Source organism: Coregonus lavaretus (genome assembly GCF_964263955.1).
Source record: "Coregonus lavaretus genome assembly, chromosome: 21".
NCBI classification, from domain to species: domain Eukaryota; kingdom Metazoa; phylum Chordata; class Actinopteri; order Salmoniformes; family Salmonidae; genus Coregonus; species Coregonus lavaretus.
The window spans coordinates 7,648,745-7,674,349 of record NC_140008.1 but is presented as its reverse complement, the minus strand read 5'-3'; the positions used below and the strand labels follow the sequence as shown (position 1 = coordinate 7,674,349).

Below are 25,605 nucleotides of genomic sequence, written 5' to 3'. Positions count from 1 at the left end.
AATGATCATGTCAGTGTCATCAGAATGATAAGTCATTGAGTCATTGTTCACGAACAAGGTTGTCAAAATGTTTAGGCATGTTGTCAATGGAACTGTGTACTTTGACAGTATTACCTGATGTAAACTTAGGCTACAGTTTGGATGACAGTTACTGTATTGAAAATGCACAAGGCTGCACTTCTATGGCATATATCAATTTCAACAGTACTATTTACATATTACTGTATGTGGGTTATTGATTGAAAGAGACTGGACAACCCAAGGGGCACAAAGGAAAAAAAACTAAATTAGAAAGAAACACAGGAAACCACCCCTAAGGCACAACTTTGCCCACAGCACTGTTCTAGTGCTGTCTCTACACATCCAGACGTTCCTGTCTGTCAGCCCACATATTCTCATCCACATCACACCGGATATTTTCCCTTCCAATGCAACGTGGAAAGAATCTTTTGGAATGCCTTATCCATCCTCTGCAGGCGTCTACTGTGGTGTCCTCACATGCTGCATCCATTGCAGCCAGCAGGGTCATCTGTGTGTGTGGCTGACGATCGTACACCTTCCACCTCCATGCTGAAAAGAACTCCTCAATTGGGTTAAGGAATGGTGAATAAGGTGGGAGGAATTCTATGAGCATCCTCGGGTGGGTCACAAACCATTGCCTTATGATGTTTGATCGATGGAAACTCACATTATCACAAATGACCACATACTTTGGCAAATCCTCTCTAAACAGACCCCTCTCATCATCAGGGATGAGAGCCCTGTAGAGAGTCTCTAAAAAGTTGAGTAGATGCTGGGTGTTGTATGGCCCTAAAAGGGGGATATGGGTTAGGACACCATGCTCCGAAATAGCAGCACACATGGTGATATTTCCTCCCCGTTGGCCTGGCAAATCCACAGTAGCTCTGTGACCGATGATATTCCGACCCCGCCTTCTGCATTTGGTCAGGTTGAAGCCAGCCTCATCCACGTATACAAAGTTGTGAGAGGGTTCACTTGATTCCAACTCCATTATACGCTATATCCCAGAACACACAGTTGAATTTGTTTTGGTAAGGAAGAGTGACATAAAATGTACATATATTGCATGTTCCTTCCACAGCAATGGAAATGTGTGCAGTTTATGCTTACTGTACTATGTAACACTATAAAATGTTGCTGTAAAGTAGTTACATAGATATATGTTTTACCTGTACATACTGGTACCGTAGCTCCTTAACTCTGTCCTCATTCCTTTGGAATGGTACACGGTACAGCTGTTTCATACTCATCTGGTTTCTATGCAGCACCCTGTCGATGGTTGAGATGCTAACCGTATGGATGTTTTCAAAGACATCGTTGTCTTCTATAATGGTCCTTTGTATTTCCCTGAGTCTCATGGCATTGTTTGCTCGGACCATGGTGCAAATAGCCTCCTCCTGTTGAGGTGTGAAAAGGCGTCCTCTGCCACCGGTTTGAGGTAATCTTGCAGTCCTATGTGTGGAAAAATGCAGTGATGCATCGCACACTTTCACATAGACAAAAACTATGCGAACACACATTTTACTGTAAAACATACAGGTGGGTGCATGTAAGGTGCAGTATGTATCTGTATAGAGTATATTTCTGTATGCTGTGAAATACAAGTGGACTACTGTAATATGAAGCATTGTAGGAAGTATACAGTATACTGCTTATATACAGTAACAGTGCACTGTACATTGGTGGACATACCTGTTCTCTCTTCGAAACGTTTGTACTATTGAGGACACGGTTGATCTCCCAATATTCGGCTGCACCCTTCGACCCGCCTCAGCCATTGTAAGGCCATGATTGACAACATGGTCTACAATAGTGGCCCTTATGTCATCAGATATGCGCCTATGTCCTCTTCTGCCTCTTCCTCTGTTTTGCCTTCCACCACGCATCCTTGCTCCTCTTCTTCCTCCTCTTGGCTGTTGACCCTGTTCGTTTCCTGGTCCATCCATTATTGGAAAATTGCAACTCTGTGTTGTGGTCTGTCTATATATGCTTGCCAATTGATTCTTCATGAGATGCACCTTTGAGCAATTTAGACAACTGGTTGATTGTTGGTTGAACTAACACTTTACATTCCTTCATGAGTGAGGGTTAATTTCACCTGCACGATTCAGCAATTTACGTTTTTGTACAAAAGGTCTAATAGAAATGTGTAAAACTATGCTTGACAGTTTATGACAAATAGTTCAACAATTTTGCATGTAATGGCTTATGCAAGGAACTAATGCCTAGATGTTTTGAGGGGTAAGACTATTCAACAGAGACCCATCTACTATATTTTGATCAACATGACATGAGCAATTGAAAATGTGGAAAAAAGCTGACACTTGTACATTATCAATTGCAATATGTACAAAAGCAATTGCAATTTGTTCAAAGGAATAAGAAATTGCTTTAATGATGTGCACAAGTGACTAGATGATTTGGAATTTGTACAAGTAGTATCAAGAATTGCACTTTTGATCTAAGAAATGCACCAAAGCGACTGAGAAAAACTGTAAGAGTGTGCTCCTAATCTCAGCTTGTTACCTGTATAAAAGACACCTGGGAGCCAGAAATCTTTCTGATTGAGAGGGGGTCAAATACTTATTTCCCTCATTAAAATGCAAATCAATTTATAACATTTTTGACATGCGTTTTTCTGGATTTTTGTTGTTGTTATTCTGTCTCTCACTGTTCAAATAAACCTACCATTAAAATTATAGACTGATCATTTCTTTGTCAGTGGGCAAACGTACAAAATCAGCAGGGGATCAAATACTTTTTTCCCTCACTGTATGTTACTTTTGGTTACATAAGACAGAAGGTTACTTAAGGCAAAAACTAAAGGAGGGTGGATGGGTGGGTGTATAACGTGAATGTCTAGCATTATAATAACTTTAGCATTTTAGCTAATTAGCAACTTTGCAACTACTTACTACTTTTTTGATACTTTACAACTACTTAGCATGTTGGTTAACCCTTCCACTAACCCTTTTCACTAACCCTTCCCTTAAACCTAACCTTAACCCTTTAATCTAACTCCTAACCTTAACCCTAACCCCTAGCCTAGCTAATGTTAGCCAGCTAGCTGGCGCTAGCCACCTAGCTAATGGAATTCATAACAAATTGTACATTTAGCAAATTTGTAACATATTGTACGAATTGCAATTCATAACATATATGAATAGTAATTCGTAACATATCATACGACATGGATGATGGACATCCACAAATAATACATACCATACGAAATGTAACATATCATACTAAATGGAATGTCTCGGATATACGTACAGAATAATACTAAATGCTGAGACCAGGTTGGTGACCTTGTTATATAATCTGTACTGTTCGCTCATTAGGCCTACATCATCAATAAAGTCACACTTTATTTACATAGGACCTTAACGAAAATTCATGACACTTCCATATCTGAAACCCACAGCATGAAATGATACAGTGAATGATATGTCCACATCTGCCTTTTTTTATTCCCATTTTCTGACAGAAGATTTCTTTGCTCTAATTTTCTTTCTTCGTTCCATACACCTGTTTTCTTATTTTGTGGAGTTTACATTATATGCTTCAGTAGGCCAACATTCTGAGAGAATATTTTACAGCAGACGCCACAACTAAATGACGTATTCCCTCTGTGAATATGTCGAATCGAAAACCTTCATAAAAGGCATTGGGTAAAGGTAAATTAATCCACGAATATAATTTTAAATATATCTTAAGTGACATTTTCATGAATTCATTTTCATGAACTTGATATTAGCGTGAAGCCCATTCAAAAGCAGTATGGAACTTTCATAGGGTATTTAGATTTTACAGAGATTATTGATGTTATAGTTATCCAATCGGAGATTACTGTGACAGTGGTGGCAAATCATCGACAAGTATTCTACTCACATTGGGCGAATGAGAAAACGGATCGAGTGCAATGTTACCAATCACCGCAAAGGGGGAGGGACTTCGAGTCAGGGGCGCGAAGAGTTTGAGGAAAGAAGGAGCAGTAAAATGGCGAATCTTTAAAACTATAATGGTAGATACGTTTTAATATTATAAAAAACAACAAACGTGTGACAATTTGGGGATCTAAATAATTAGCTATTCTACAAGTCGCAACTCGATTGGCGTTGGCGTCTGGTCATTCCCAAACCGATTTATGGTAAAACAAATATTTAAAAAACTGCGTAAACAAAGATTGTTTCGCTAGCTTGAGCCAAGTAACGTAGCTCGCTAGCAAGCTAGCTAACGTTAGCAAATGTTGTATCTGAAGTTAGCATTAGCCAGTTCATGTTCAACCAGCTGAGAAATTAGCGAACTTCGTGGCAACTATCTACTTGGTGTACATGGAGCAAGTGTCCGGTTCCAGCTATGGCTTTGCATAACTTAGTTTTTGTCATTGATGTGGATTATCGGCCATCAGGACACGTCAATGTCAAAAACCATCCACTGAAGCAGGGCATTCTCCGAATTCTGCTTCATTTCGGATATAAGTATGGGTTCGAGAAGGTGCGATGGGGTTACAAATTCTGTCAATCGAGAACTGGACGCAACGCTAACCTGATATCCAGGGGGTCTGATTTTAAAGAACTACGAGACAAAACATTTGAAGACTTCGAGGTGGAGTTTCAATTAAAGTTCGATGCAAGAGAGAAGACAATCTCGGCTCAGCCAAGGAATCAACCCACCAGCCCTGCTGCTTCCATACAGAACGCATTGAAAGAAGCTCTGTTGGACTTCCAATGGGACAGACCAGATATCACCTCTCCCACCAAATTGGCATTGAGACCCAGGAGAGGTCGAGCTGGTAAAGGAGGCCCTCCTCCACCAGAGGATGAATTGTCAAGCTCGGGGAGAAATGTGTTATTCCTCTTGTCAAGCTGTCCTCACTCCAGGGCAGATTTAGGAGAATATGTGTCCCTCACTGGAATCCCTGCCGGTGCCAGTCACACAAATGTTTCCGAAAGTATCCTACCCAAGGGAATCCATGAAATGTTGGTCCAACGTCAAGTTGTCCTTCACTGGGTGGACAGCACTTCATATGTCCAGGTAAATAGTAACAGTTACTTTCAAATAACTGGACACTCCACAAATGTTCATTGTGAATCTGTTAAGACTTGCTGACCTGTCTTATTTCTCATTCCAGGTTATGAGAAGTGAGGAGCACTGGGGCTCAGAGAGGCTTTCTGAGGTGTTGAGGGAGCTGGGTGGTAGAGTGGTCCCCATGGACGCCCTGCTAAACCTGTGCTGTCCTCACAAGCCCCCCAGTGTTCAGTCCCCGCTGGACTCTGGAATCGGCTCCCCTCCAGATGCCATTTTGGGGAGGGAGGCCTTTCCACTCGACTCCAGCATGGGATACCTGTTGTCCTCAGAACGACTGTACCGCCTAGCTTTTCCTGTCCTGGAGGGAGTCCTGAGATGGGGGCAAGGTTTGTGATGCATGGAAGGGATCTGTCATTTGGAAAATCTCCCTCTGTCACTGGATCAATCTCATGACATAACAAAGCTGTTATGCCTTGGTTACACACTACACATTTTCACCAAGTCACAATAAAAGGCCACACTTGTAAAGCTTGTAGTAGTGAAAAGTATTCATCATTGATATGAGTACAACCATCTGGTTTCACATCGACATGCTGTATTTCCCCTGTGTGCTGTCTGTCATGTACTCAGGTGATGCTCCACAGAGCTGCGGTGTGATGTTGGAGCCGGTGGCCCTCAGACAGAGGCTCCCCCCAGCCCCCGTGGAGGTGTGTCTGAAAGGGGTCCTTCAGGGCTGGGACGCTCACTCCCTCACAGAGGCATCCTCCTCGGAGTCCTGGGTGCTGCAGTGTCCCAACAACAACCACACAGACCAGGGTGAAGCTGCCTTCCAACAGCTACTGAGGGAACTCTCTGCCCAGGCTCTTCACATGGTAAAGCTGCACTGTAGCGCCGGTGTTGCAAGATTCTGTTGACACTTTCCAAATGGGAATGAAACCAACCAATATGGCAACAATGTGTAGGACATGGACGTACTGTTATAGCTCGCTACTGTTGTCTTCCTGGTTTAGTTGTGTCAGTATGCTGTAAAATAGCTATTGTGTTCAATTCGAAACGAGAGGGTTTCATCTAAACCCACCAGCCCTGCTGAAACAACATCTGACTGATGTCCATTATGCTGTGTACCACAATGACCATGATGCTGCTTCCAATAAGACAACATATTCTCCCAACTGATCAGGCTAATAAGTATCAAAATACGAAATTATTATTTTACTGTAAAGTAAAAATTGGCCTAATAACTAGTTTGGTGTCTCCACAGTTTGCAGAGGTGAGTGACGGAGGAGACTTGCCGTGCTCGGCCTTCCTGTCTCCCCTCTCAGCCCTCACGGCTTTGCTCACCATCCTCCGGCCCAGTGTCGCCTCCGGCGACCACACCCTGACCTTGGATGTCATCGCCCCAGCAGCGGCAGACACCTCCTCAGACCTGCCCGAGGTGGTCAGCAGCGTCCTGGGAATGTTCTATGACATCATGGAGGGAGATGGAGGTTATGATTGGCTCTGTTTCATTCCTGTTTTTATTTCCTCTGCACTTTAGTACTCCGCCTTGACATATCTGAGATTACTAGCAACTAGTAGTTACAGTAGGTCTGAGATGACTAGCAACTAGTAGTTACAGTAGGTCTGAGATGACTAGTAACTAGTAGTTACAGTAGGTCTGAGATGACTAGCAACTAGTAGTTACAGTAGGTCTGAGATGACTAGTAACTAGTAGTTACAGTAGGTCTGAGATGACTAGCAACTAGTAGTTACTAGTAGTCTGAGCGATAGCTCCACCTTGCTTCTGTGGCATTGGTCTCACCTATGGGTTCGAGAAGGTGCGATGGGGTTACAAATTCTGTCAATCGAGAACTGGACGCAACGCTAACCTGATATCCAGGGGGTCTGATTTTAAAGAACTACGAGTCTGAGATGACTAGCAACTAGTAGTTACAGTAGGTCTGAGATGACTAGCAACTAGTAGTTACTGTAGGTCTGAGATGACTAACAACTAGTAGTTACTAGTAGTCTGAGCGATAGCTCCACCTTGCGTCTGTGGCATTGGTCTCACCTATTCATCCAGGTCTTAATTGTCTGACTTTCTTACCTTTATACCAAATCAATTACAGATCTCCAGAAAATGATTCACCCTTTTAGTTTATTGGTGCAGTGTTATTGTAACAGACTGAGTACTGTCCTTCATCCACAGCTCCTCGAACTGAGCCCCAGGTTCCTGACTGGGCACAGCAGGAGCTCAGCCATTGGTCCAGCCCACTGACCACTGGGCTGGTGGAGGGCTGGTTCCCGCACGCTGACCAATCAGGAGTCAGCTCCCACTTAATGGAGTCAATGAGGTATGATTTGCCCTTTTAACGTTATGTCTGTAATTATGGGTAATTGAAACAAGACTCGATCACAATTTATTGATGTTAAAGACAAGGTCATTATAACACAGTAGCCTAGTTGTAAATACATACAGGGCCCTTTAACAATTTCCCGGAGGTTAGTGTCTTTCTTACACACATATAAAAGATGCAGCTAAACTGCTTTATCATGACCTTTTAAACTATTACTCACTATATGTCAATGTCCTGTGTGTGTGTCCAGGCTGCTCCATGCGGTGCCAGAGGGCGAAACCGAGGGTCAGGAAGAGGAGCTGTCAGACCCCCAGCAGGACTTTGTCAGCAGCCTGTCAGAACTCTACCAGAGAATGACCTCCCAGTCCCACAGCGACAAGACGGGGAAGAAACGTAAGGAGCTGGGGCTGCATAGCTCTCAAGTTTTTTCCCCAAAGCTCTCAAGACCCCCCCTCCCCCCTCCCCCCCTCCCTGCTCAAGTCAGTGACCTCTGTTTGTATTTTATAAATGTATCAATATATTTTGTACTAATCAGCGAGCATCTCATAGCTTTCGATTCTCCTGTGATATGCCATCAGTGTAGCAGCTCAAAACCTACAATGGAGAGATGCTTGTTACCATGTTGTTCTTCCCCTGCTGAGTGTCTGTCCACATCTCTCCTCCTGCCTGCAGGTGGCGCCCAGCGCACGCCGGTGAGGCAGAAGATGAAGACGATGAGCCGCTCACTGCAGATGCTGAACGTGGCCCGTCTGAATGTCAAGGCCCAGAAAAGCCAGGCTGTGGAGACAGAGGGGGGGGCGCCGGGGGCCGAGGGCTGCAGGGGACAGGAGAGGCTGGGAAAGAGACGCTCAGGAGACAGGGCCAAGACTGGACACAACGCCCAACGTAAGTGTCTGTCTGTCTGACCCAACGTAAGTGTCTGTCTGTCTGACCCAACGTAAGTGTCTGTCTGTCTGACCCAACGTACGTGTCTGTCTGTCTGACCCAACGTAAGTGTCTGTCTGTCTGACCCAACGTAAGTGTCTGTCTGTCTGACCCAACGTAAGTGTCTGTCTGTCTGGCCCAACGTAAGTGTCTGCCTGTCTGTTTGACCCCCACCACAACAACAACACAACAGGGATATATCTTCTGCTCCCAAAGGCCTCACCCATAGTCTCAGCATGGTTCAGATTCAGCTTTTAATGCTCAACTGATTGATGATAGAGGTCTATTCTCATAATTGGTAGACAATGGAATGAAGATGGCCGCATTCAAGAGTGATTACAGAGCATTTAGATAAAATGGTATATTTTATAGAGCGGAGTTGGCTCTTTTGTGTTTTATGTAGTGTAGGGAATCATGTCAGCTCTGTACTTTCTGTTTATCTTCAATGAATGTTCTGAACATCCCACCACTTAATAACTGTCACAAACTTCCCTGCCTTCTCTCCTGTCAGACTTCAAGAGCGAGGCCGAGCTGCTGTCCCACCTGAAGGCCGGCTATGAGAAGACTGTGGCTGAGAGAGACTCCTCCCTCCTCACTGAGGCCCAACACCTCCTCTCTGCTGTCAAGATGTTCCTGAGGCCCAACCCAGACCTGGGGGTAAGACAGACCTGGGGGTAAGACAGACCTGGGGGTAAGACAGACAGAGAAGAAAATACCTAGTGGACAGGTTCTGTTTGAAAATCCTTAAGGTCTCTCTCTTCTCCCCTTAAAGTAATACCTGACTTGACATGATGAGATAAAAAGCTAATGTGAAGTAATACCTGACTTGACATGAGGAGATAAAAAGCTAATGTGAAGTAATACCTGACTTAACATGAGGATATAAAAAGCTAATGTGAAGTAATACCTGACTTAACATGAGGATATAAAAAGCTAATGTGAAGTAATACCTGACTTGACATGATGAGATAAAAAGCTAATGTGAAGTAATACCTGACTTGACATGAGGAGATAAAAAGCTAATGTGAAGTAATACCTGACTTGACATGAGGATATAAAAAGCTAATGTGAAGTAATACCTGACTTGACATGATGAGATAAAAAGCTAATGTGAAGTAATACCTGACTTGACATGATGAGATAAAAAGCTAATGTGAAGTAATACCTGACTTGACATGAGGAGATAAAAAGCTAATGTGAAGTAATACCTGACTTGACATGAGGATATAAAAAGCTAATGTGAAGTAATACCTGACTTGACATGATGAGATAAAAAGCTAATGTGAAGTAATACCTGACTTGACATGAGATAAAAAGCGAATGTGAAGTAATACCTGACTTGACATGATGAGATAAAAAGCTAATGTGAAGTAATACCTGACTTGACATGAGATAAAAAGCTAATGTGAAGTAATACCTGACTTGACATGATGAGATAAAAAGCTAATGTGAAGTAATACCTGACTTGACATGATGAGATAAAAAGCTAATGTGAAGTAATACCTGACTTGACATGAGATAAAAAGCGAATGTGAAGTAATACCTGACTTGACATGATGAGATAAAAAGCTAATGTGAAGTAATACCTGACTTGACATGAGATAAAAAGCGAATGTGAAGTAATACCTGACTTGACATGATGAGATAAAAAGCTAATGTGAAGTAATACCTGACTTGACATGAGATAAAAAGCTAATGTGAAGTAATACCTGACTTGACATGATGAGATAAAAAGCTAATGTGAAGTAATACCTGACTTGACATGAGATAAAAAGCTAATGTGAAGTAATACCTGACTTGACATGATGAGATAAAAAGCTAATGTGAAGTAATACCTGACTTGACATGATGAGATAAAAAGCTAATGTGAAGTAATACCTGACTTGACATGAGGAGATAAAAAGCTAATGTGAATGCAAGGTAGGTTTGGGCGATTTATTAGGATATCATATACAGTGGGGAGAACAAGTATTTGATACACTGCCGATTTTGCAGGTTTTCCTACTTACAAAACATGTAGAGGTCTGTAATTTTAATCATAGGTACACTTCAACTGTGAGAGACGGAATCTAAAAAAAATCCAGAAAATCACATTGTATGACTTAAGTAATTAATTTGCATTCTATTGCAAGACATAAGTATTTGATCACCTACCAACCAGTAAGAATTCCGGCTCTCACAGACCTGTTCGTTTTTCTTTAAGAAGCCCTCCTGTTCTCCACTCATTACCTATATTAACTGCACCTGTTTGAACTCGTTACCTGTATAAAAGACACCTGTCCACACACTCAATCAAACAGACTCCAACCTCTCCACAATGGCCAAGACCAGAGAGCTGTGTAAGGACATCAGGGATAAAATTGTAGACCTGCACAAGGCTGGGATGGGCTACAGGACAATAGGCAAGCAGCTTCGTGAGAAGGCAACAACTGTTGGCGCAATTATTAGAAAATGGAAGAAGTTCAAGATGACGGTCAATCACCCTCGGTCTGGGGCTCCATGCAAGATCTCACTTCGTGGGGCATCAATGATCATGAGGAAGGTGAGGGATCAGTCCAGAACTACACGGCAGGACCTGGTCAATGACCTGAAGAGAGCTGGGACCACAGTCTCAAAGAAAACCATTAGTAACACACTACGCCGTCATGGATTAAAATCCTGCAGCCCACGCAAGGTCCCCCTGCTCAAGCCAGCGCATGTCCAGGCCCGTCTGAAGTTTGCCAATGACCATCTGGATGATCCAGAGGAGGAATGGGAGAAGGTCATGTGGTCTGATGAGACAAAAATAGAGCTTTTTGGTCAAAACTCCACTCGCCGTGTTTGGAGGAAGAAGAAGGATGAGTACAACCCCAAGAACACCATCCCAACTGTGAAGCATGGAGGTGGAAACATCATTCTTTGGGGATGCTTTTCTGCAAAGGGGACAGGACGACTGCACCGTATTGAGGGGAGGATGGATGGGGCCATGTATCGTGAGATCTTGGCCAACAACCTCCTTCCCTCAGTAAGAGCATTGAAGATGGGTCGTGGCTGGGTCTTCCAGCATGACAACGACCCGAAACACACAGCCAGGGCAGCTAAGGAGTGGCTCCATAAGAAGCATCTCAAGGTCCTGGAGTGGCCTAGCCAGTCTCCAGACCTGAACCCAATAGAAAATCTTTGGAGGGAGCTGAAAGTCCGTATTGCCCAGCGACAGCTCCGAAACCTGAAGGATCTGGAGAAGGTCTGTATGGAGGAGTGGGCCAAAATCCCTGCTGCAGTGTGTGCAAACCTGGTCAAGACCTACAGGCAACGTATGATCTCTGTAATTGCAAACAAAGGTTTCTGTAACAAATATTAAGTTCTGCTTTTCTGATGTATCAAATACTTATGTCATGCAATAAAATGCAAATTAATTACTTTAAAATCATACAATGTGATTTTCTGGATTTTTGTTTTAGATTCTGTCTCTCACAGTTGAAGTGTACCTATGATAAGAATTACAGACCTCTACATGCTTTGTAAGTAGGAAAACCTGCAAAATCGGCAGTGTATCAAATACTTGTTCTCCCCACTGTATCAGCGATATACGCGAATACCGATTTATCGTGATATTTAACAATTTAGATTATATGAAAATGTGGCTATCGGCCAACCCTAATGCAAGGGTTCCTCTTCATTACGTTCACGTATTCCGTCTGAATATGCATGAAGTAACTCTTTCTCTCTGCTCAACAGGTGCAGGTCTGGCTCTTCATCCAACAGAACCTGCTCAAGTCCAGCAAGTCCATCCGCCAGCTTTACAGCAACGCTCCTGACGCCGACAGCAAAGTTCGAGAGTAAGTAGTGACTGTTAAACATAATATTTTGAAGCCAGAGACTACTATTATTATATTGAACAGCAGCTTATGGTCCTCACTGATATGTGTGATTTTAAATAGAGGGTTGTTTTCATTAAGCACCAAACCGACTGAAATGGAGACTACCTGGACTGGTCCAATAAGAAACGCGAATTGTTTTCGGGTTCAAAATGTTTTACCACGGTTTGCCCTACTGAACACGACCAATGACTAACACTGACGTCTCTCTCAGGTGCCAGCTGCAGGCGGTGCTCAGGTTCGAGATGTGCCGACTCCTCCCCTCTGAGCAGCAGGCCGACACACCGGATGTGGAGCAGATGGTGGAGGAGGTAGGAAACGACTGATCATAGCCACCTCCACAACCCCAACACATTACTACCTGGATCCAAACAAAATAGGAGTCATTGACATGCTTTGATTTCTCCTTCCCTCTACCCAGGTGGCTGATATGCTGAGAATCATCTCTCTAACCAAAGACCCGGTGTACCTGGCCAAGTTCCTGCAAGATGAGGTCCTCCCCGTGTGAGTTTCCTCTCTGTGAAATCGGACTGAACATTAGGGGTTGAATCCAGATTAAGGAGATGAGGCAAATAGCGCTGTATAAAGTTATAGTGTAAATAGAGCTGTATAAAGTTATAGTATAAATAGCACTGTATAAAGTTATAGTGTAAATAGAGCTGTATAAAGTACAATAAATGGTGTTGTGGGCTGTCAGGTTCCTGACGACCATCCCGAGGGTCCTAGCAGACGTCTACCACAGCCTGGGAACCCAGCTGCCCGCCGCCCTGTCAGCCGTGCTGCCTTCGGACTTCTTCAGCGACGAGTCCGTGACCAAGGACAGCGTTTCTCCCTCCTCCTCCTCCCCTCCCCTCTCCACGGCCCTCAGCATGGCCTCCGACTGCGGGGAGCGACTACAGGAGCTACGCGACCGCTCCGCCAGCAAGAGGAGGTGAGTTAGCTTGGGCCAGAGGGACCGTTCCAAGTGACAGTGACCGTTCCAAGTTATCTGCTTTGTAATATGGTAATAATAATCTATGCCACTTAGCCAACGCTTTTATCCAAAGCGACTTACAGGACAGTGGAAATGAATCCATGACTTTGGCGTTGCCAGTGCCACGCTCTTACCAACTGAGCCACACAGGACCATGGGAACTTCGTTAGATGATAACAGCTAAACCATTTTACATGTACTTCTTGTTGAAGTGGATGAATGTCTGCTTGTTGTTAGTACACTTTCATATATAGCCCTCTTCAACTAACCTCTGTTGTGTTTGAGGAGTGGGAGGCTGACTCGCCATCGCAGCATGACTGAAGCATCCCAGAGTCTACAGATAGAGATGCCCAGGAAGTCCACCAGAGCGGTGAGCTAAGACGGGATACGTTATTTTATTCTACAACAGCTGTAAAGTCAGATAAAATAGGGCCTCGATCACTGGGTCTTCGTAATATTGATCTTGTGTTAGTCCTGTCTGGACGGATGTACAGTATGAACGTACTAATCACCCAAATGTTGATCTCCCTGTGTCGTATGAACAGGCCAAGCCGAAGCTCTGTGTTTCTGTGGAGAAAACAGCCGCTGAACCGCCCCCACCCCCAAAGCAGGCTGCACAAGGTAAGTCATGTCCTCCAACTCCTCTGTTAGATCAACAAACTCCTTGTCTCGGGGGGGTGGTAGAAGCTATTGGCCAGTCTTTCAGTTTTTCCCATGATGCTCCTGTACTGCCCGCGTCTGATTGATTGAAGCAGGGAGAACTGGGCGTGGCTGAGGTCCCTGATGATCTTCTTGGCCTGCCTGCGACACCTGGTGTTGTAGGTGTCCCGTAGGGAAGGCAGTGTACATCTTAGCCATCTTGTGCTGTGATTGTCCAATTCAATTAACACAACTTTATTTGGTCCACAGAGGTCACAAAGGTCCGGAGGAACTTGTTCAACCAGGAGACTATTTCCCCTTCCAAGAAGGCCAAGATGCCCAGGAGTCGGTCTGTCTCGGCCGTGGAGGGACTGAAGCGAAAACGCTCCCAGACGACAGGTGGTGGTGGTGGTAAAGACAGTATATTCCATGATACTTCAGCATTCCTAGAGCTCATTGCATCAGTAACAAGCAAAAAGGTTTTGTTAGCACTGGGACTTACAGAGGAAATCTGCCCTTTTCAGATCGGCATTCCCTCCTGACCAAAAAGGTGATGGAGACGCCCCTTCATAAGCAGGTGTCCAACCGCCTGCTGCACAGGCAACAGATGGGCAGGTGAGTCCGACATGTTTAAAAAAATATATATATATATATATCCAGATTATAAACTATATACTAAAATATATATATATATATATATATATATATATATATATACATACAGTGGGGGAAAAAAGTATTTAGTCAGCCACCAATTGTGCAAGTTCTCCCACTTAAAAAGATGAGAGAGGCCTGTAATTTTCATCATAGGTAAACGTCAACTATGACAGACAAATTGAGATTTTTTTCTCTCCAGAAAATCACATTGTAGGATTTTTAATGAATTTATTTGCAAATTATGGTGGAAAATAAGTATTTGGTCACCTACAAACAAGCAAGATTTCTGCCTCTCACAGACCTGTAACTTCTTCTTTAAGAGGCTCCTCTGTCCTCCACTCGTTACCTGTATTAATGGCACCTGTTTGAACTTGTTATCAGTATAAAAGACACCTGTCCACAACCTCAGTCACACTCCAAACTCCACTATGGCCAAGACCAAAGAGCTGTCAAAGGACACCAGAAACAAAATTGTAGACCTGCACCAGGCTGGGAAGACTGAATCTGCAATAGGTAAGCAGCTTGGTTTGAAGAAATCAACTGTGGGAGCAATTATTAGGAAATGGAAGACATACAAGACCACTGATAATCTCCCTCGATCTGGGGCTCCACGCAAGATCTCACCCCGTGGGGTCAAAATGATCACAAGAACGGTGAGCAAAAATCCCAGAACCACACGGGGAGACCTAGTGAATGACCTGCAGAGAGCTGGGACCAAAGCAACAAAGCCTACCATCAGTAACACACTACGCCACCAGGGACTCAAATCCTGCAGTGCCAGACGTGTCCCCCTGCTTAAGCCAGTACATGTCCAGGCCCGTCTGAAGTTTGCTAGAGTGCATTTGGATGATCCAGAAGAGGATTGGGAGAATGTCATATGGTCAGATGAAACCAAAATATAACTTTTTGGTAAAAACTCAACTTGTCGTGTTTGGAGGACAAAGAATGCTGAGTTGCATCCAAAGAACACCATACCTACTGTGAAGCATGGGGGTGGAAACATCATGCTTTGGGGCTGTTTTTCTGCAAAGGGACCAGGACGACTGATCCGTGTAAAGGAAAGAATGAATGGGGCCATGTATCGTGAGATTTTGAGTGAAAACCTCCCATCAGCAAGGGCATTGAAGATGAAACGTGGCTGGGTCTTTCAGCATGACAATGATCCCAAACACACCGCCCGGGCAACGAAGGAGTGGCTTCGTAAGAAGCATTTCAAGGTCCTGGAGTGGCCTAGCCAGTCACCAGATCTCAACCCCATAGAAAATCTTTGGAGGGAGTTGAAAGTCCGTGTTGCCCAGCGACAGCCCCAAAACATCACTGCTCTAGAGGAGATCTGCATGGAGGAATGGGCCAAAATACCAGCAACAGTGTGTGAAAACCTTGTGAAGACTTACAGAAAACGTTTGACCTGTGTCATTGCCAACAAAGGGTATATAACAAAGTATTGAGAAACTTTTGTTATTGACCAAATACTTATTTTCCACCATAATTTGCAAATAAATTCATTAAAAATCCTACAATGTGATTTTCTGGATTTGTTTTTTTCTCATTTTGTCTGTCATAGTTGACTTGTACCTATGATGAAAATTACAGGCCTCTCTCATCTTTTTAAGTTGGAGAACTTGCACAATTGGTGGCTGACTAAATACTTTTTTCCCCCACTGTGTGTGTGTGTGTGTGTGTATGTATATATATATATATATATATACACACTGAACAAAAATATAAAGGCAACATGTAAAGGCAGGCAGATGGCAGACAGGGTGTGTGGGCGAGTGGTTTTCTGATGTCAACATTGTGAATAGAGTTCCCCGTGGTGGTGGTTGGGTTATGGTATGGGCAGGCATAAGCTACGGAGAGCGAACACAATTGCATTTTATCGATGGCAATTTGAATGCACAGAGATACCGTGACGAGATCCTGAGGCCCATTGTCGTGCCATTCATCCGCCGCCATCACCCCATGTTTCAGCATGATAATGCACAGCCCCATGTCGCAAGGATCTGATGCACAATTCCTGGAAACTGAAAATGTCACAGTTCTTCCATGGTCTGCATACTCACCAGACATGTCACCCATTGAGCATGTTTGGGATGCTCTGGATCCACATGTACGACAGCGTGTTCCAGTTCCCTCCAATATCCAGCAGCTTCTTACAGCCATTGAAAAGGAGTGGGACAACATTCCATAGGCCACAATCAATAGCCTGATCAACTCTATGCGAAGGAGCTGTGTCGCGGTGCATGAAGAAAATGGTGGTCACACCAGATATTGACTGGTTTTCCGATCCATGCCCCTACCTTTTTTTAAAGGTATCTGTGACCAACACATGCATATCTGTATTCCCAGTCATGTGAATTCCATAGATTAGGGCCTAATTGGGCGGCAGGTAGCTTAGTGGCTAATAGCGTTGTGCCAGTAACCTAAAGGTCCCTGATTCTAATCCCCAAGCCGACTAGGTGAAAAATCTGTCTGTGCCCTTGAGCAAGGCACTTAACCCTAATTGCTCCTGTAAGTCGCTCTGGATAAGAGCGTCTGCTAAATATAAAAACAAAAACAAAAAATGGTTTATTTAAATTGAATGATTTCCTTATATGAACTGTAACTCAGTAAAACCTTTAAAATGGTTGCAGGTTGCATTTATATTTTTGTTCAGTGTATATTTCCACACTATGAGGTTGGAATAATACTTGGAAATTATAAAAATTATAATGCCTTTTTAGTGTATGAGCTGTTTGAAAAGACTGCCTGTTTTGGTGGGATGGAGTTTTGGCCTGCCTGGGGCCATCACCAATCGGTAAATTAGTTAATAGACCAATAAGAAAGAGTTCCAAACCTCTCTGCCAATAACAGCTAGTTTTCAGTTTTCCCCTCCCCACTCAGACCACTCCTAGTAAAATTGTGTTTTGAGAAATCGCTTAGAAGCAATATTTGTTTATTTTTTACCATTTTAATTGAAAACAATAACAGTAAAGTAATTATTTGTCACCCAGAAATTATTTGATATTGAGATTAGAAGGGAAAAAAAACGGCTGCATTGGACCTTTTAATATTAATTAACCAATTAATTTGTCATCATTCATATATTAAAAAATTGTATTTCATTGTTGGCAGTGCAAGTGGCTCAGAATTGGCCTGTGGAGAGCCTTGTTGTATTATATATTAGTTTAACATTTTATTTGTTTAGGAGAAGTTATTACTGTAACTGAATTGGTAGCAGTGCATCATGGGGGACAATAGTGGATAAGCAAAATGTGAAATGTCCTGACTGTTTGATTTGTCAGGAGGTCTGTCCCGACGGAGGAGTGCATCGTTGAGGAGTCGCCAGAGAAGCCTCCAGAAGGTCAGTGACGGGGGCTAAGAGTGTATATGAAACAGACAATGTCCTGTGCACATTTCTGAGATGCTAATAAAGTTTTTAATATCAACCACATAAAAAATGTAATTGTATAAGTTGATAAACAGTCAGTGGTTTTAATTGTTTTAAAATGACAATATGAAAGACATGAAAAATGATGTTATGATATTTATAACAGACTTGAGGAGGAGTCCAAGGTTGAAGAATTTTGCCAGGAGACATTCCAGCTTCTACTCAAGCTCCCAGCCTCGCTCCCGCAACCTGGACAGAGCTCTCTCCTCCTCTCAGCTCCCGCTCAGCAACAGCAAAATAGGTAGGTGGACTAAACACCATTATTTCAGGTGTATCAGTACAGTTATCTTTCAGCTGACACACATTGACAGTTGATCATTCAATTGCTGTAGGTGCGGTAAGCCTGCGGTCAGTACGGTCTCCAGTACGTCTTCTGTTTGAAGCCACACAGTCCAGTTCCAGCTGGAGGCAGCTGTCTAACTCTGATGTCTTCCAGGTAACTACTCCATCTCGTTGAACCTCTTCAGTTGTCATGCAGTGCATTCGGAAAGTATTCAGACCCCTTCACTTTTTCCACCTTTTGTTACGTTACAGCCTTATTCTAAAATGGATTAAAAATTAAATAAATCCTCATCAATCTACACACAATACCCCATAATGACAGGTTTTTAGAAACGTTTGCACATTTATAAAAATAAAAAAAAGTATTCAGACCCTTTCCTATGAGACTCAAAATTGAGCTCAGGTGCATCCTGTTTCCATTGGTCATCCTTGATGTTTCTACAACTTGATTGGAGTCCACCTGTGGTAAATTCAATTGATTAGACATTATTTGGAAAGGCACACACCTGTCTATATAAGGTCCCACAGTTGACAGTGCATGTCAGAGCAAAAACCAAGCCATGAGGTCGAAGGAATTGTACGTAGAGCTCCGAGACAGGATTGTGTCGAGGCACAGATCTGGGGAAGGTTACCATAAATTGAAGGTCCCCAAGAACACAGTGGCCTCCATCAAATGGAATAAGTTTGGAACCACCAAGACTCTTCCTAGAGGTGGCCGTGCGGCCAAACTGAGCAATCGTAGCAGAAGGGCCTTGGTCGGGGAGGTGACCAAGAACGTGATGGTCACTGATAGAGCTCCAGAGTTCCTCTGTGGAGATGGGAGAACCTTCCAGAAGGACAACAATCTCTGCAGCACTCCACCAATCAGGCCTTTTATGGGATAGTGGCCAGACGGAAGCCACTCCTCAGTAAAATGCACATGACAGCCCGCTTGGAGTTTGCCAAAAGGCACCTAAAGGACTCTGACCATGAGAAACAAGATTCTCTGGTCTAATGAAACCAAGATTGAACTCTTTGGCCTGAATGCCAAGCGTCACGTCTGGAGGAAACCTGGCACCGCTTGTCACCTGGCCAATACCATCCCTACGGTGAAGCATGGTGGTGGCAGCGTCATGCTGTGGGGATGTTTTTCAGCGGCAGGGACTGGGAAACTAATCAGGATCGAGGGAAAGATGAACGGAGCAATGTACAGAGGGATCCTTGATGAAAACCTGCTCCAGAGCGCTCAGGACCTCACACTGGGGTGAAGGTTTACCTTCCAACAGGACAACGACCCTAAGCACACAGCCAAGACAATGTAGGAGTGGCTTCGGGACAAGTCTCTGAATATCCTTGAGTGGCCCAGCCAGAGCCCGGACTTGAACCCGATCGAACATCTCTGGAGAAACCTGAAAATAGCTGTGCAGCATCGCTCCCCGTCCAACCTGACAGCGCTTGAGAGGATCTGCAGAGAAGAATGGGAGAAACTCCCCAAATACAGGTGTGCCAAGCTTGTAGCGTCATACCCAAGAAGACTTGAGGCTGTAATCGCTGCCAAAGGTGCTTCAACAAAGTACTGAGTAAAGGGTCTGAATACTTATGTAAATGTGATATTTATTTTAATTTTTGTGCAAAAATGTATAAAAACCTGTTTTTGCTTTGTCATCGGGTATTGTGTAGATTATTGAGGATTTATTTTTAAAATCAATTTTAGAATAAGGCTGTAACGTAACTAAAGGTGGAAAAGGTGAAAGGGTCTGAATATTTACCGAATGCACTGTATACCAAAAAAAAAAATTCTCCCAAGCAAAGAATAACAATACTGATTAATTTACGATACTTATTGGAAATACTTGATTGGTTTTCCTTTTCAGAGTCCAAAGAAAACTCCTACAAAGTCGCCTGGTAGGTCTGCTAGAGGGAGCAGGACATCCAGAAGCCCTCAGACCCCCAGAACACCTAAGACCCACAGGTCCTCCAGGGTCCAGAGTTACTCGGTCACAGACAGCCAGATGGCAGGGCCCTCTCACGGGCAGGGCGGCATGGCCCTGAGGGGCAGCCCCTTCAGATCCCCAGCCAGGAGGAGCCTGGTGCTGGAGACGCCCCAAAAGGTGAGCCCTCTGAAGGGCATCCTGAGGACTCCGGTCAAGACAGTACTGGAGTGTCTGTCTCCCATCGGCGCTCGCCAGCTCCAGAGCCCTCCCTGCTCCAGAACACCCAGGAAGCATGTCACCTGGTCCCCGTCTCCACGGAAACCTAGAGTCGCGGAGACTAACACACCCTTCAAGGTGCCAGAGTCGCCTCGCCTTTCCACCCGACGCTCTCCAAAGCTGTTGATGAACACACCTGAAAAGTTCTGCAGTCCGCTCAAGAGTCCCAGCAGCAAACAGGCAATATCTAAGACTCCAGAAAAAGTAGTACAGCGATCGCTCAGAATTTCCCCCCAGGCGTCTCTGTCCAGGATTCAGGAAAATTCTGCTGCAGGTGGCGTTGAGATGACGCATCAGAGGTCTTCCAAACGGCTTGTTATGGGAAAGTTCAACACACCTGTTAAGGATGAGCAGGACCTCCCTGATGGTCCCCAGAAACGCCACTCTTCTGGTTCCACACCACCTCCTGACCACTTCTCCCCACCCACTCCCACCACCAGAACCCCCAGGAAATCTCTGAGCCCTGGCCACCGCATGCACACACCCTCTGGAGGAACTCCTGTTGAAGACTATCTCTCCATGCCTCCAGACCAAGGCATGCCTACACCAACGAAAGGGACCTCCGTATTGTCAAGGTCCAAAACGTCACCTAAGACTCCTGTCAAAACCCAACTGAATAAAACGACAGTTGTCACCTCTTCAGCTAAACGTTTGACCAGGACTGGCTCTGGCCAGGGTGTGAAAGCTAAAACCAGGCAGAACCTGAGATCCCTGTCAAATGAGAGTTTAACTGTAGTAGCAGCCAGCATGGATCTTACAAGTGAGGAAACCAGTGACAACGTGACCAGCGGAAATGTGCCATCAGACTTCCAGGAGAGGGAGCAGTCTTCCCAGTCCAACTCCCAGGCCTTGGGCGAAGAGATGGAGGCCAGCTCCCAGCAGCTTGAATCTTCCCAGTTCAGCGCCACCACCAGTGAGGACGAGAGCATCGACATCTCCGAGGCCACCGTGGTCAAGACCCAAATCACTGACGGCCTCAAGATGCACATATCCTTCTCCAGGAAACCCTCAAAGTCCGGCGACCAAGTCTTCGAGTTTACCGGAGCCTCTGCCAAACAGCCAATGCCCGCAGAAACCACTACACCTGGGAGAAGCTATGGTTTCCGCCGGACCCCTGACCGCCAGCAGAGGGAGGCAGCAGCCCGTTGGGGGTACTCCACTGAACCATCTCGGTTCTCCACCCCCAGGACTTCAGGAATCCCCACAAGTCGCAAGAAGGAGCTCGTCAGCCCGAACCCCCTTGCATACCAAGTGGAGCTGGAGATGCAGGCGTCGGGGCTGCCCAAGCTCAAGTTAAAGCGCATGGACTCCTTCAATGCCGGGGATGGGGCTGCAGGGTCTCAGACTCCCACTGTCAGTATGAACCACCCCCACACGGACAGCCCTCTTGGCCTCTGCTCCAAACACAGAGACTCCGGTTGCGTCTCGCCATCACTATGCACCCACGGCACTCCCGCCAAGGGCACGCCGGGGAAAGGGGGCTTCCAGACGTACATCTGCCAGTCCTACACCCCTACGCACCACCCCACAGGGACCATGTCCCCCCTGGGCACAGCAGAGCTCATCCCCCTGACCCCGTCCCCCCAGAGCATGGGAAGGTCCACCCCAGAGAGCCTCAACAGCTGGCCCCGAAAGAAGAGGGCTCGGCCTGGGGCGGTGGGGGGCAAGCAGCGGGGCTTGAAGGAGGAGCCCCTGCTAGAGGGGCTGGAGATGTTGGACGAGACAGAGCTGGAGGGAGTCTACAGACTGAAGGAGACTGAGGAGACTGACGCCCTTCCAGCCAGCATGGCACCACTGGCTCCCAGGTCCAGCCAGGTTACCAGGCTCTCCCCTGGTAAGAGAGCAGGCTCTCCTCTGGACCAGCTGGAGGACATGGACTGGATGGGCCAGGTTCAGCAGGCTGAAGGTGCCGAGCCTCTAAAAGATGAAGATTCCGTCTGGGCCACTGGAACTGTTCACTGTGAGTCTTTTTATTAATTTAATTTATTAATATGATTCCTCTAATGGTGACATTTTCATCTGTTTATTGATTCGCAATAGTTGATTTTTGTTTGTTGGTTTGATTGATTACCTTCAGCATTGGTGACGCCCCCCAGCTCTAAGGTGAGGAAGCCAGTGTCTGCCAGTGGGATTCTAGCCCTCACTCAGTCGCCCATGTTATTCAAGGGGAAGGCAAGTTCTGCCACCAAGAGAACCCCTTTATTTTCTAGGTGAGATTATGCTCAGACTTATGTATGTTTTATATTACTCTACTACCAGTGTTTAGTTTTGTTCCTAATATCTCAGCTAGGAATTTTAAAATATGCCATTCAGTTCAGAAAAGGCTAAATGATGTGTAAAGAAATGTACATCTGATTGTCTTTTAGATTAAGCCCCTTCTCACAAGAAGATGGCGTTTGAGTTGGAGCTCTCTCCCTTCAGCCAGCCCCCCCAGACGGCCAACTACAGGAAAGACCTACAGCATGAAGAGACTGACGTGTACTGGACTGACCTGGACTGGCCTGGACTGGACTGGCCTGGACTGGCCTGGACTGGCCTGGCCCAGCAGTCTCCATGTCAGACTTCTTTCAACCCAGCGGTTTTGTAAGGTATTCTTTAAACAGGGGGCCCAAATGTTGATTATTTCATATTTGAGGCCTCAGAAAAAAGCTCTGCCTATGAATGTTCTGCCACAACCTACCCTGAGAGAACATCATTGGACACTTGGCTTTTTCGCCAACCCTGGGTTGATGGCTAGTTATCTTTTCCTTTTGGATTGGTATATGTATGACTGAAGTATTTGCTTGGGATATTTGTTAGTCCAAAGGGTCAAGTCAAATACAAACACTTTTTTCTCTGGATCAAAAGCGTAATTGAACTACATTACAATCAAGTCTCACAACATGAACATTTTAAAAGATTATGGTTCTTAATGTTTATTTATTGGCTAGTTTGTGTTTTTTTATTTGTTTTTGTCACACAACTTATTTTTCGTAAAAGGGAAGATATAGTGGCCTAGTATGTACATATGTTTATATATTGAAGTTATTTTGTAAATAAAAGCTAATCTCTTTTAAATAAAGCTATTAACATTCCTAATTTGACTGTTTGTTTTTAAAACAATTTATTTATACTTTTATACCTAGATTAGTAAAGTTAACCATAATTTAAATGCAGAACTGGGCCGAAAATACACTACAACACATGGCTAAAAGTATGTGGACACCTGCTCGTCGAACATCTCATTCCAAAATCATTGGAATTAATATGGAGTTGGTCCCCCCTTTGCTGCTACAACAGCCTCAACTCTTCTGGGAAGGCTTTTCACTAGATGTTGGAACATTGCTGCGGGGACTTGCTTCTATTCAGCCACAAGAGCATTAGTGAGGTCGGGCACGGATGTTGGGCGATTAGGCCTAGCTCGCAGTCTGCGTTCTAATTCATCCCAAATGTGTTCGATGGGGTTGAGGTCAGGGCTCTTTGCACGCCTGTGTCAAGTTCTTCCACACCAATCTTGACAAACCGTTTCTGTATGGACCTCATTTTGTGCACGGGGGCATTGTCATGCTGAAACAGGAAAGGGCCTTCCCCAAACTGTTGCCACAAAGCTGTAAGCTCAGAATCGTGTAGAATGTAATTGTATGATGTAGCGTTAAGATTTCACTTCACTGGAACTAAGGGGCCTAGCCCGAACCATGAAAAACAGCCCCAGACCATTATTCCTCCTCCAACTTTACAGTTGGCATTATGCATTGGGGCAGGTAGCATTCTCCTGGCATCCACCAAACCCAGATACGTCCGTTTGACTGCCAGATGGTGAAGCGTGATTCATCACTCAAGAGAACGTGTTTCCACTGCTCCATGGTCCAATGGCGGCGAGCTTTACACCACTCCAGCCAGCGTTTGGCATTCCATATGGTGATCTTAGGCTTGTGTGCAGCTGCTCGGCCATGGAAACCCATTTCATGAAGCTCCTGCTTCCAGAGGCAGTTTGGAACTCGGTAGTGAGTGTTGCAACCGAGGACAGACTATTTTTAAGCACTACATGCTTCAAGCACTTGGCGGTCCTGTTCTGTGAGCTTGTGTGGCCTACCACTTCGCGGCTGAGCCGTTGTTGTTCCTAGACATGTCCACTTCACAATAACAGCAATTACGGTTGACCGGGGCAGCTCTAGCACGATTGAAATTTGACGAACTGACTTGTTGGAAAGGTGGCATCTTATGACGGTGCCACATGGAAAGTCACTGTGCTCTTCAGTAAGGCCATTCTACTGCCAATGTTTGTCTATGGAAATTGCATGGCTGTGTGCTCGATTTTTATACACCTGTCAGCAACGGGTGTGGCTGAAATAGCCGAATCCACTAATTTGAAGGGGTGTCCACATCTTTAAATATCAACTTTTCTAAATTGTTTGTGGTAGATGTTATATTTTAAATACCTTTTCACAAAACAATATAAAATACACTGCTCAAAAAAATAAAGGGAACACTTAAACAACACAATGTAACTCCAAGTCAATCACACTTCTGTGAAATCAAACTGTCCACATAGGAAGCAACACTGATTGACAATAAATTTCACATGCTGTTGTGCAAATGGAATAGACAACAGGTGGAAATTATAGGCAATTGGCAAGACACCCCCAATAAAGAAGTGGTTCTGCAGGTGGTGACCACAGACCACTTCTCAGTTCCTATGCTTCCTGGCTGATGTTTTGGTCACTTTTGAATGCTGGCGGTGCTTTCACTCTAGTGGTAGCATGAGACGGAGTCTACAACCCACACAAGTGGCTCAGGTAGTGCAGCTCATCCAGGATGGCACATCAATGCGAGCTGTGGCAAGAAGGTTTGCTGTGTCTGTCAGCGTAGTGTCCAGAGCATGGAGGCGCTACCAGGAGACGTGGAGGAGGCCGTAGGAGGGCAACAACCCAGCAGCAGGACCGCTACCTCCGCCTTTGTGCAAGGAGGAGCAGGAGGAGCGCTGCCAGAGCACCAGCAGGCCACAAATGTGCATGTGTCTGCTCAAACGGTCAGAAACAGTCTCCATGAGGGTGGTATGAGGGCCCGACGTCCACAGGTGGGGGTTGTGCTTACAGCACAACACCCTGCAGGACGTTTGGCATTTGCCAGAGAACACCAAGATTGGAAAATTCGCCACTGGCGCCCTGTGCTCTTCACAGATGAAAGCAGGTTCACACTGAGCACATGTGACAGAGTCTGGAGACGCCGTGGAGAACGTTCTGCTGCCTGCAACATCCTCCAGCATGACAGGTTTGGCGGTGGGTCA

General features: G+C 45.0%; 1 protein-coding gene across 1 annotated transcript; it reads left to right on the top strand.

The window, feature by feature from the left end:
* Window positions 1-4,380: 4,380 nt before the first annotated feature.
* Window positions 4,381-23,415, top strand: ticrr (TopBP1-interacting, checkpoint, and replication regulator; the record flags this gene model as incomplete). The annotated part of the gene is made up of 22 exons (XM_084185557.1): window positions 4,381-5,058; window positions 5,156-5,438; window positions 5,683-5,924; window positions 6,314-6,539; window positions 7,241-7,385; window positions 7,639-7,781; window positions 8,061-8,273; window positions 8,824-8,969; window positions 12,036-12,130; window positions 12,384-12,480; window positions 12,591-12,673; window positions 12,867-13,100; window positions 13,428-13,512; window positions 13,688-13,763; window positions 14,052-14,189; window positions 14,306-14,396; window positions 17,723-17,781; window positions 17,975-18,109; window positions 18,201-18,304; window positions 20,004-22,299; window positions 22,417-22,549; window positions 22,706-23,415. The coding sequence occupies 22 exons, from the start codon at window positions 4,381-4,383 to the stop codon at window positions 22,737-22,739; spliced, it is 5,736 nt and encodes a 1,911-aa protein (XP_084041683.1). The 3' UTR covers window positions 22,740-23,415.
* Window positions 23,416-25,605: the final 2,190 nt, after the last annotated feature.